This window comes from Berghia stephanieae, chromosome 7, assembly GCF_034508935.2.
Source record: "Berghia stephanieae isolate SIO BIC M18660-M18661 chromosome 7, UCSD_Bste_1.3, whole genome shotgun sequence".
In the NCBI taxonomy this organism is placed as follows: domain Eukaryota; kingdom Metazoa; phylum Mollusca; class Gastropoda; order Nudibranchia; family Aeolidiidae; genus Berghia; species Berghia stephanieae.
Window position 1 is genome coordinate 56249051 of NC_088366.1, and position 13060 is coordinate 56262110.

A 13060-nucleotide genomic window follows, 5' to 3' on the forward strand; every position below is an offset into this window, starting at 1 on the left:
TGCCATCTTCTCATCTGCGACAGATATGCATACACAAACCAATTCCATCTTCAGATCTGCGACAGATATGCATACACAAACCATTGCCATCTTCTCATCTGCGACAGATATGCATACACAAACCATTGCCATCTTCAGATCTGCGACAGATATGCATACACAAACCATTGCCATCTTCTCATCTGCGACAGATATGCATACACAAACCATTGCCATCTTCATCTGCGACAGATATGCATACACAAACCATTGCCATCTTCTCATCTGCGACAGATATGCATACACAAACCATTGCCATCTTCAGATCTGCGACAGATATGCATACACAAACCATTGCCATCTTCTCATCTGCGACAGATATGCATACACAAACCATTGCCATCTTCTCATCTGCGACAGATATGCATACACAAACCATTGCCATCTTCTCATCTGCGACAGATATGCATACACAAACCATTGCCATCTTCTCATCTGCGACAGATATGCATACACAAACCATTGCCATCTTCTCATCTGCGACAGATATGCATACACAAACCATTGCCATCTTCTCATCTGCGACAGATATGCATACACAAACCATTGCCATCTTCAATCTGCGACAGATATGCATACACAAACCATTGCCATCTTCTCATCTGCGACAGATATGCATACACAAACCATTGCCATCTTCTCATCTGCGACAGATATGCATACACAAACCATTGCCATCTTCTCATCTGCGACAGATATGCATACACAAACCATTGCCATCTTCAGATCTGCGACAGATATGCATACACAAACCATTGCCATCTTCAGATCTGCGACAGATATGCATACACAAACCATTGCCATCTTCTCCTTATGACGGGACTCTCCAAGATACTCCAACTACGTTTTAGCTCTCATGTCCTCATTTGAAATTGTATGCGGCCAGTTCTTGAAAACAATAGGTGAGCTTTCATATAGCCCAATATCCACTAAACGTGCTCAAAAAGGTTTGCAAGATCAACAGCGACACGTTATATGTAGAAAGAGACATGTCGCCTGTTTAGCGATATTGTACTGTGTTTCGACAGAGACAACGCTGTTAAAGTCCAGCTACTCATTTTACACCTAAATACGATGAAGAATGTGAGCAGCCTTTTCCAAGGACTCAACTATGCGCCACCCGGGGCGAAACTCGAAAATAGGACCTGCCGATCCAAAGGCGAGTGTCATAACACAAGACCACATTGTGTTAGGTGATATCATAATTTTTTTTCCCCGACATAGCGCTGTTGACGGCCGGGAAAAGGCTCTTTACTCACATTCTCTCATCGTACTCGGGTGAAAAATGAGTACCTGGCCGTCAACAGCGATCTGTCGTGAGCTTTTAAATAGCGCAATATCAATTAAATGTGAAGTGGAATGAACTTGAGACCTTTCCTTTAAGACCAATTCTTCTGCACTGCTCATTTGGATGGAGGGGAGGGGGGAGAGAGAGAGAGGGAGGGAGGGGCACAAACCACCGGCCGATAGTTGTTTTGGTTCCTACTGGGAGGGATAGCTTGAGCTTTAAAAAAAACTTGAGCTTTTATATAGCGCAATATCCACTAAACGTGCTCAAAGCGCTTTACAAGGGGTCCATGGCCAACAGCAACACGTAACATTTAGAACGGGACATGACTATTAGGCAATATTACAAATTTTTGTTTGGACAAAGACAACGCTGTTAACGGCCAGGTACTCGTTTTACACCTGAGTACGGTGAGAGAATGTGAGTAAAGAGCCTTCTCCAAAGACTCAACTAGGCGCCGAACGCGAGGCTCGAACCCAGGACCTTCCGATCCGAAAGCGAGTGTCATACCACTAGACTACATAGCCGCGCATAGCTCCAACATTGTCCATCAAGCGAGTGGGTTCGCTGGCGGGAGGCGTGAATTGACCGTTTCTAGACTGACCCTTGGCCGTTGTCGGGGCTCCCACACCATAAATGGTGACTGGCTGGTTCTGGGGGCCATTGAGAACAGTGGGGCCAGAGGAAGGTTCAATGGAAAACCATTCTAGAGCTTTGTCTCTGATTCCAAAGACACTACTAATACTACTACTACTGTTACTACTACTATTACTACTAATACAACTGCTACTGCTACTACTACAACAAAAACACCTACTACTACTACTATTACTACTACTACTATTACCACCACTACGACTACTACTATTACTACTACTATTACTATTACTACTACTACTACTACTACTACTACTACTACTACTACTACTACTACTACTACTACTACTACTACTACTACTACTACTACTACTACTACTACTACTACTACTACTACTACTACTACTACCACTTCTACTACTATAACAACAACAAAACCTATTACTTCTTCTTCTTCTTCCTCTTCTTCTTCTTCTTCTTCTTCTTCTTCTTCTTCTTCTTCTTCTTCTTCTTCTTCTTCTTCTTCTTCTTCTTCTTCATCACCACCACCATCATCATCTTCTTCTTCTTCTCCTCCTCCTCCTCCTCCCCCCCCCCCCACCCCCACCCCCCTCTCCTCCTCCTCCTCATTCTCCTCAACGCTTCTATCTTCTTCGTTCAGCCACTTTATGTGCATAACTTTTATAGGTCAATAGAAAAAGCTTTGAAGATGACGACACTATGAATGTTAATGATGCCTGGGTCTTTCCTTGAGATATTAGAGCATATTAGTAGGCATTAGAGCATAACTATTATGATTAATGATAACATTATAAATTGTGACCAACTAAATTCCATCAATTCTTTACGTAAGTCATCGACCCTTTTTATTAGGAATGAACGAGAGAGGGGAGCTGCAAAAAACATTTAACAGTGAATTCGTGAAAATGATATAATTAAATCTTTACGCAGTAGATAGATATGGTTTTGTATATCGAAAAAAATAGCTATAAGAGAAGAAAAACATTTTTTTGAAAAGACCCAGTATGAAAAGGAAAGAAGTCCTTCAGAGCCGGAGTTTATCCCGGTTTCTATAGAGTGAAACGGACAATAGCAATTGCTTGCTATCCTTTGGATAGGATGCAAGTCTATCGCAAAGTACTCTCCGCAAAATCTAACAGACTCAGCTACCCATTCACTGTTGGGTGGACAGGCGGGGCGGGGGGGGGGGGGGGGGAGAGAGAGAGAGGGGGGTCAGGAAAAAATCTCGACTGCACCCGGGATCGATCTTGGTCCCTTTGCGTCGTGTGAAGCGAGTGCTCTACCAACTGAGCTATCGGGACGCCCCCCCCCCCCCCGCCCCCACACACACACACATAAACACCCACACCCGTAACGAATATCAATGCAATTCAAATAAGACCTTCTTGGATCCAGCCAGAGATGACTGGTTTTAGGCTGTCGGGAGTTGGAATAGTAACAAGATAATGCATTCATGTGTGAAGGCTTTTGATATGCGTTAATGGCTTCTATCGCTGAAGTTGAGATATTAATATTGCAGCAATTACAATTTGTTACCCTTCGTCTCGAAACGGTATTATGTCGGAATGAATTGGACCCCGAAAAGTGACTTTAGAATTAAATTGATAGTAAATACCAATTTTTGAGTTTCTGCATTGTAACATAACAAATCGAAACAAACCCCAAGTTTCATGTTTTTGTCAATAAATTCAATTTTTTTGCACCCAAGTCATCCCGACATAACACCGTTTAGGGTCGGTGGGTCACATTTAGTCAAAGCATGGAATACAATGCATTTTGGCAAACTGTCAACGATACGTAGTTAAAGGGATGGAGTGATGGAAATAATTTCGACCCCATTGTCTCTCCATCTCTCTGTTTTAATCAAATCAAGAAGCCATTTATGATTGCATCGCCCATACTTCTTTGAAGATATACGCACAATACATCGTTATCTATATCTTTAGTGTTAAGGAATCCATTGATCGGTGGTTTGTATAGCCCTAAGACTCAATCATAAAATCTGGCACATTAAAGTTTCTGAAAAATAAAATCGTTTCAACAATAAGTGAAGCGGCTATGTGGTCTAGTGGTATGACACTCGCTTTCGGATCCGAAGGTCCTGGGTTCGAGCCTCGCTCGGCGCATAGTTGAGTCCTTGGAAAAGGCTCTTTACTCACATTCTCTCACCACACTCAGGTGTAAAATGAGTACGTGGCCGTTAACAGCGTTGTCTTTGTCCGAAAAACTGTAATATCGCCTAACAGGCGTCATGTCTCGTCCTACATGTTAAATGTTGCTGTTGACCAGGGACCCCTTGTAAAGCGCTTTGAGCACATTTGTGACCCACCGTATCAAAGCGGTATTATGTCGGGATCCACTCGGTAAGGGAAATTGATTTCATAACCACAAATATCCAACTTGGGTTTAATTTCTGTACGTTATGCTGGAGTATAAAGACTATTTCTTGCATTGCAAAAACTTCTAAGCTCCAATTTCTCATCATTCTATCTCTAAATTCACTTCTTGGGGTCTGAATCATCCCGACATAATACCGTTTTGAGACGGAGGGTCACATTTAGTGGATATTGCGCTATATAAGAGCTCAATTTATATTTCAATTTAAGTCCATACTGATGTTTTGGTTACTGTAGTATAAACTGGATTGTGCCGAATTCAACTCGTCCAATAGTGTATTCGATTCTCAAAGCGGTTATGGTTCGATTCAATCCATTAAGTACTTATGGGAAAGTACGGTGAGCTTGTAAATATCGTTGTCTTTGTTATATCATGGAACGCCCCGCTGGCTATATATATATATATATATATATATATATATATATATATATATATATGAGAGAGAGAGAGAGAGGAGAGAGAGAGAGAGGGAGATAGAGGAGACAGATATATATATATATATATATATATATATATATATATATATATATATATATATATATATATGGTATCATTGTTATCATTGTTATTATTATTATTATCATCATCATCATCATCATCATCATCATCATCATCATTATTATTATCATCATCATCATCATCATCATCAGCAGCAGCAGCAGTAGCAGGGTTTACCGACACTTTATGAATATCCTCTCTGATCAATTTAATCGTTTCGTCAGTTTTGTTGTTTTTGTTGGGTTTTTTTCTGGCCCTTCGATTGGTAGATAACTGGGTCTATTATATGCGACGGAATCCATACTGCGATAGGCAAGCGCCCAGACCGACGTGAACAATTCTGATAAGACCCCATTATGGGTTTGTTTTAATGTTGTCAAGGAGATTATTTAGCGTTGGTTTAAGAGTATTTCCATTACCGTCAGATGATGTTACTTTGTCTCAAGGGAGGCAACGCCCCGCTGGATATATAGATAGTATGCGCTTGGCTAAGAAGCTCATAACATTGCCATCCGGTAGTAAAACGGACCAACACACAAAACTGTGTGTATCCATGAACGTTTATAGTGAGGTTAATACAGTTCAGTGAGCATTACTCATAAACGCGGATGGCAAAAAACAGTAACAAAGACCCGAGTGACCTCATCTTCGAACTATCTATATTATATATATATATATATATATATATATCGATTTGGAGCATTTTGGGTATTCTCATGCTTGCTGCAGTTATTTCCCTTGTGAGAAGACCAGTTTTAATCAAAAACAAATAACTGTCAAAATACTAAATATAATCTAACTCGTCCAAATCTATAGAGGCAAAGTTATCCCTTGAGGCAAAAGTTAACCCATATGACGGTACAACAATTCGGGTTATCAGACCTGCAAATAAGCAATCGCGGACCGAGACCGGTTCACGTTACAAAAACCTGGATAGGCATACACTGTGGTTGGGTTGAATGCCTCTCGATGATGATAATAATATTATTCCACACAAACCATTCATACAACGCTGTAGAACGCATGGAAATACCTAGATAGCTGAATTCTTTGATAGCATACTTAATAATAAATAATATAATTTCTCGCGTCGTTGATCAACAAAAAGCATGGACACAGAGGGTTGGGATTGGGGTAAGTAGGGGGTGGGGGGTAGGGGTAAGGGGGGGGGGAGGGAGGGTACCATTTTGAGGGGTGATGTCACATTTTATTTTAACTCAAATCATGAGCCCTATCTAGTTCGTGTGAAAAATATCGCGTGCAAAACTCAATCAGATATTATTATTATATTTTAAGTAAACGGCATGCTTAAGCCGTCTAGCTCAGTTTGTTTATGTCTTGGGGAAAAGCAAAGTTCCTATTGATGACAGATAACGATGTATTGGAATATTCTATTTCTTAGTAATACTATTTCTTAGCAATAACTGCTTCGACAGAGGTAAGTATAGGAGATATCTAAATAAACTTATATAAGATGTCTAATTTATGTTCTGTTAACTTATGTATGTTACAGTTGGGTTTTGATTCGAGTTGATTTGAGCAACAAAATAGTAATAATAATAATTTTTTAAAATAATAATAATAATAATAATAATAATAATAATAATAATAATAATAATAATAATAATAATAATAATAATAATAATAATAATAATAATAATAATAATAATATAATAATAATAATAATAATAATAATAATAATAATAATAATAATAATAATAATAATAATAATAATAATAATAATAATAATAATAATAATAATAATAATAATAATAATAATAATAATAATAATAATAATATATAATAATAATAATAATAATAATAATAATAATAATAATAATAATAATAATAAATAAGTCCACGTCATTGTTTTTTAAACATATTAAATTCTTGAAAACAAAATTTATCTTTTTCAAATTCAGTACTTGGACGCAGCTTATCATCAACTAGTCGGGCTGACATGTACCTAGTTGCAGGTCTCATCATAGAAATGGAAATGCTCTCAAACCAACGTAAAATATTGTCGAGTACAACAATGTGAAATAAAACCATTGATTGTGTTCGGCTATCAGGCTTGCTAATAGTTGCACTAATAGATGTGCGTAACGTAATAAAAAATGAGCTTTTTATATAGCGCAATATCCGCTCAATTTGCTCAAAGCGCTTTACAAGAGGTCCATGACCAACAGCAACACGTAACATGTAGAACGAAACATGACGCCTGTTAGGCGATATTTTTTTTTTATTTTGGACAGAGACAACGCTGTTAACGGCCAGGTACTCATTTTACACCTCAGTACAGTGAGAGAATGTGAGTGAAGAGCCTTTATCCAACGACTCAACTATGCGCCGAGCGAGGCTCGAACCCAGGACCTTCCGTCCCGAAAGCGAGTATCATACCACAAGACCACATATACTATTATTGAGAATTGGTCATAATCGGGTGTAAAATGAGTACCTGGCCATTAAACAGCGTTGTCTCTGTAGGGAAGAAAATGTGATATCACCTAACAGGCGTCATGTCTGCGTTTAAAGTGATATTATTAGCCAGAGACCCTTTGTAAGGCGTTTTGAGCATGCTTATACTCTAGATAGGTTCAAATAGCTGTTTGGTTATTCTGTGGTCTAGTGGTTGACACTCGCCTTCGGATCGGAAAGTCATGGGTTCGAGCTCCCCCCCCCCCCTCCCACCCCCTTGAGCGCATCGTCCTTGGAAAAGGCTCTTTATTCACATTATCTCACCGTACTCAGGTGTAAAAAGAGTACCACGCAGTTAAATCGTTGCCTCTATCAGAAAAAAAAATGTAAAATCGCACAACAGGCATCAGGTCTCGTTCTACATTATGTTAAGTGTTGCTGTTGGCTTGGGACCCCTTCTAATGCGTTTCGATCACGTTTGGTGGATTTAGCGCTACATAAAATTTCGAGTATCTAGTATAGAAGAAACATTATATTGTTTAAAAAGATATGTAAATATGATTGGAGTAGTGAGACGGAATATAAACTTCGCTATAATTTCTCTACATTCCATCTCGTTGGTCTATTCAAGTTTTACATATCTTTTTTTTTTTCTTTCGGAAAAAGCTTTCTAAACTTGGACTTATTCTCTTTCTTTTTTTTTCTTTTTTTTTCAACGGAGCGTTCATTTTCCACTCCCCCCCCCCCCCCCCCCCCCCCCCCTTTTTTTTTTTTCTTTTTTTTTTTTTTGTTCTTTTTTGTGATGAGACAGTCAAAAGTTGCCTTTCTTTGAAATGAATTAGATTAATTCGCCACGCCCATAATATAGATGTAGATATAATATGTAAATTCGTACTATTCCTATTGTCTATTTAAGTCTTAGAGTCTACTATAAATTATTTTATTTTATTTTTAACCTTTGTGATCGATTTACCACGGCGTGTATGTAACAAGTCATTGGAATAAGCCCTGGCTGGATGATACCGGTCTGTTCTCGATATGATAATATTATACATTTCATTAAGTCAAGCGTATTAACCTATTTTAACCCTCTCCTTAACACCCATAGGAAAATCGTCACATTCGTTACGATGCAGCCAACAATATTCTTATTCTTATTTCTTTGTTATAGTTATAGCTATAAAAACTCGACACTGTATTGCAGAGCTCATGTTTCTGAACAAAATATAGAATATACTCGTTACTATTCTGTTTGAAAAAATATATTTTTGTGTTGGGTGAGTATGAAGTTTTGGGGTAAAATTCTGTAAATAATAATAACAATAATAATAATAATAATAATAATAATATATCTTTATTGACCCCAAAAAAGTGGCAATTTGTCATTTGGTTACACATTTATAACAATACAATATTGACATAGACACACTCACACAAGATGCACACGAGTAACATAGTAGTTATCGTAAAAAAAATAGCTGGTAAGGAGAGAGTTAACCTATTTTAAAAGAACATAAAAACCTGTTCGCGATTTATACACGCATATAATAATAATATCATCATGAAAAACTACGGATCAAACGCCTTGGTATTGAGGATACAATCATCGGGTATAGTATAGGTGAGAAAAGCTGTGACCGTCATACCTTCTACTCTACCGGTTCCAAAATCCTTGGAAGTGTATATGTAACCAGTCCTTTTGGAGGAGCGATAATAAATGTGACCCTTTGCCTCAAAACGGTATTAAGTCGGGATGGCTAAGATATTGAAAATTGAATTTATAGCCAGAAATATCAGACTTGTGTTGAGTTTGTATGTTTTATTGAGGAGAATGGACACCATATTTTAGGGTGCCAATGCCAACAATTTATATTTTTGACCAGTTTAACATTTAATTCGGCTTTTAAGCATATGGTTCGTTCCGACATAATACCGTTTTGAGACGAAGGGTCACAAATAGGGGATATATTGAATGATAAGGTGGCATAACTGTTGTATTAGCAGGACGCATAGGTAGATTCTTATGATTACGGGACGGAAAAGAATGAGGATGAATTATCGTCTTCTTCTTCTTCTTCTTCTTCTTCTTCTTCTTCTTCTTCTTCTTCTTCTTCTTCTTCTTCTTCTTCTTCTTCTTCTTCTTCTTCTTTTTCTTCTTCTTTGGAAACCTCCAATATTGTCGAGGATCACTCCACAGTTTGTAGGAGATTATACATTGTAAACCTATTAAAACACAGCACATAATACTCATAAAAGAATAAGTAATTTAAAAGTCACGATGTGAGCTCTAGCAACACAATGAAGACGTGTTAGCAAGCGTTTTCGGCACTTATTATTCTTCATATTCAAGGCATTTATAGGATTCTACAGTCCTTTAATTTTATTTTTTTCAGGAACGAAGACTACAGCTACTTACAGTGATAGGTCAAGGTGTATCTACAAAGATGTCTATTTACCTGACCCAGTCGATATCCGAGTCGTTCCATGCGTCTGTCATCGCTCAGCACCTGGACCAGAGAAGATTTGGCAGACGAGATCATTTGAGGCCGGCAGGTCAAGGGTTAAACTTAACCCCAAAAGAAAGCGAGAAGAGCTCCATAAAGGATGAGATATCCGTACGTCGGCAGTGTCTGTTGGTCATGGTCTTCGCCGGTATAGAACTCAGTGGATCGTTTACAACAATTTATAACGTGTTGTTGTAAGTATATTATAGATCTTTCTATACGATATATCAATTCATTGAACAACATATATGTATATATATATATATATATATATATATATATATATATATATATATTATTATTATTATTATTATTATTATTATTATTATTTATCATTATTATTATTATTATTATGATTATTATTATTATTATTATGATTATGATTATGATTATTATTTTTATTATTATTATTATTATTATTATTATTATTATTATTATTATTATTATTATTATTATTATTATTATTATTATTATTATTATTATTATTATTATTATTATTATTATTATTATTATTATTATTATTATTATTATTATTATTATTATTATTATTATTATTATTATTATTATTATTTTTTTTTTTTTTTATATATATATATATATATATATATATATATATATATATATATTATATATATTATTTAATATTTTCCACAATGTTTGAGTCAGTCTACATCAATGTTTCAGGCCTAATCAGCCATCTTCAGGACTGTGTGTTACCTATTTTGCTACATGTCGAGCACTTTTCGTACCATATTTGTATCAAACACGATTCAATATATCTTTTTAGTATTGTTAGTATTGTGGGCGGATGGTTGGGGTGTTTATTAATATATAGGTGTGTTATTTGGTTTCCTGAATGTGCTCGTATGATACAATTCTTTCACTCTTGCATTTTTGGAATTCCCGACGTGTTCCCGACCGCTGCACGAGCTTGCGAGTGCGCGTTGGGAACGAATTTCGAATTCCAAAACACAAAATTGTAAGACACTTTTTATTCTTGCTCCTCGTCGATTTCGATTTAAATCAATGACATCTTCAAAAACGTTTAAATGATACTTCTTTTTTGAGAAATTAATTTTTGTTTTTTGTGAAATGTAACTGTTGATAATATGACGTCACAGACTATTATTGTAAACTTGATATCATGACGCGTTACTATGGATAGAATAATGGCATAGTATGGTGTTTATAATTATTTCTTCATTCCAGTTTGTATTTTAAAATAAAAATCGAAAAAGATAACTGATATTTGAGAAAAATATTTCGGTATCGTTGAGGGGGCTCTCATGGTTTCATAAATAACTTCCTCCAGCAATGGACATAAGCCAAGAAGATGTAATTTTAAATATTATTTTTTCCTATTGCCTTTTGCCATAACAATACAGTCGTGCACATACGAGCTCGGCCATGAAAAGAATGGAAAGAATCAATTCATCGCACTGACAACGCGTAAGCACCACAACTATCGTGACATAAAGCGAAGAGGAATGTATAATCTTCAATAGCGCAATATCCGGTAAACGTACTCAAAGCGCTCCACAAGGGGTCCCTCGCCAACAGCAACACTTAAAATGTAGGACGGGACATGAAGCCTGTTAGGCAGTATTACAATTTTCTTCCAACAAAGACAACACTGTTAATGGCCAGGTAATCATTTTACACATGAGTAGGGTGAAAGACTAATATGAGTAAAGAGCTTTTTTTTCCAAGGGCTCAACTATCCGCCGCTCAGAGCGGGACTCGAACTCAGGACCTTCTAATCCGAAGGCGAGGATCATACCACTAGACCACATCTATAGTCGCAAAAAGAGAAGCTCGTTGAAAATCTTGTATAAATCTATTCTTCTAGCGCATCTTTAAAATCAAATGGTGTGACGATCCAGATCAAGGAAATTTCTGTGGGTTGTGTCCTGGACAAGAGAAAATACAACCGCAAAGGAAAATGATGAAATGGTGAAGAATTGGCCATAGCTGCTATTGGTGAACCAAAATAGCAGAACCAGCCAGGTCAGGTTGTGCTGACACTGAATCCAGAAGGGGTCGAGGCCACCGTGGATTCCAACATCGAAGGTGTTTGGAACCGGAAGACTTACTTTAAGCAGCATGGGACAAGTTGGAAAGGAGCAAAAAGAAAAAAAAAGGTAGGCGAAAATTCCTGACAAGATGGAGAGGATTCCTTGATGAATGGCCTATGCTCTCGCTATGGAGCGAGGGCCAAAAGTAAGTACCTAGGAAGATTGGTAAATGTTTTGTCACTCGCTGAAATGGTATTATGTCGGGGTTGTTTAGGAGCCAAAGATTTTGTTGGGGTTTTTTTTGTTTTGTTTTTATTTTTTTTTAATTTTTAATTTTTTTTTTTTGGGGGGGGGGGGTTGGGGTTTTTTTTTTGTCGGCAAAGTATTCTAACCATGCGATAGATAGAATGTAATGAGTTCACCCGCGTTGATTCATCTCTAAATGTAGGGAATACGCACGTTTATATTGTATACTAGTGTAGGGAATACACACGTTTATATTGTATACTAGTGTAGGGAATACACACGTGTATTTTGTAGGCTAGTGTAGGGAATACACAATTCCTTTCTCTTTAAATGACCGAAGGCCAATTAAGGCCCAATCATTACGGTCCAGCAGATTTTCTTAGCATCAGTTTTGAGTCAACGGGTGATAAAATTACATTTAATTTTAAAAGGTTTGCAAATTACCAATAATATATCAGTTTGAAAAAAAAGTTTTATTATATTTAGATTTGCCAGCTATTCTGTGCTCGATGATAAATATTTAACCTTGGTTGTATGGAATAATGTTGATCCCCAACCCTATTTTTTTAAAAAGAATAGATAGGGTTGAGGTTTTAAAATAGTCCGTACAGCCCATGTTAAATTTTTGCTAACGAGCACAGACTTACTAGCATATCTAAAAAATTATAAAACTATTTTTTACAGATTGAAATACGAGTAAGTTGCAAACCTTTTTAAAAGTAAGGGAAATTATCTCACCCGTTGACAGAAATGATTATTTATTTTTTAAAATCTGATGGGGCATAATGATGTTACTCATAATGATAGGTCATTTGACATTGGGACTCGTCATCTGGCCGCCCAGTTGCCAGAATTATTTGCACGCACCTACAGGCTTTATTACCCAACCGAATTCGATCGTTGATGGCTCAAATGATTCGCCTTAATAGGGAATGAAATTAGCGGAAGAGTAGCGTCCCTTGACTGGACGTCACCAATAGTCTGTGACGTCACCGGCGGAAAAGTTATTTTTCGTCCTCGCTTCCGCGAGGTAGAGA

General features: G+C 36.9%; 1 protein-coding gene across 2 annotated transcripts; it reads left to right on the forward strand.

Moving 5' to 3' along the window:
* Nucleotides 1-6109: 6109 nt before the first annotated feature.
* Nucleotides 6110-12912, forward strand: LOC144977529 (uncharacterized). Of its 2 annotated transcripts, none has more exons than XM_078922841.1 (3): nt 6110-6278; nt 9652-9956; nt 11612-11903. In XM_078922841.1, the coding sequence occupies exons 2-3, from the start codon at nt 9703-9705 to the stop codon at nt 11706-11708; spliced, it is 351 nt and encodes a 116-aa protein (XP_078778967.1). In that variant the 5' UTR covers nt 6110-6278; nt 9652-9702; the 3' UTR covers nt 11709-11903. The 2 variants fall into 2 exon arrangements, with proteins under 2 accessions (XP_078778967.1, XP_078778968.1); XM_078922842.1 differs by lacking the exon at nt 6110-6278 and adding an exon at nt 8363-8535 and having other exon boundaries at nt 11612-12912.
* Nucleotides 12913-13060: the final 148 nt, after the last annotated feature.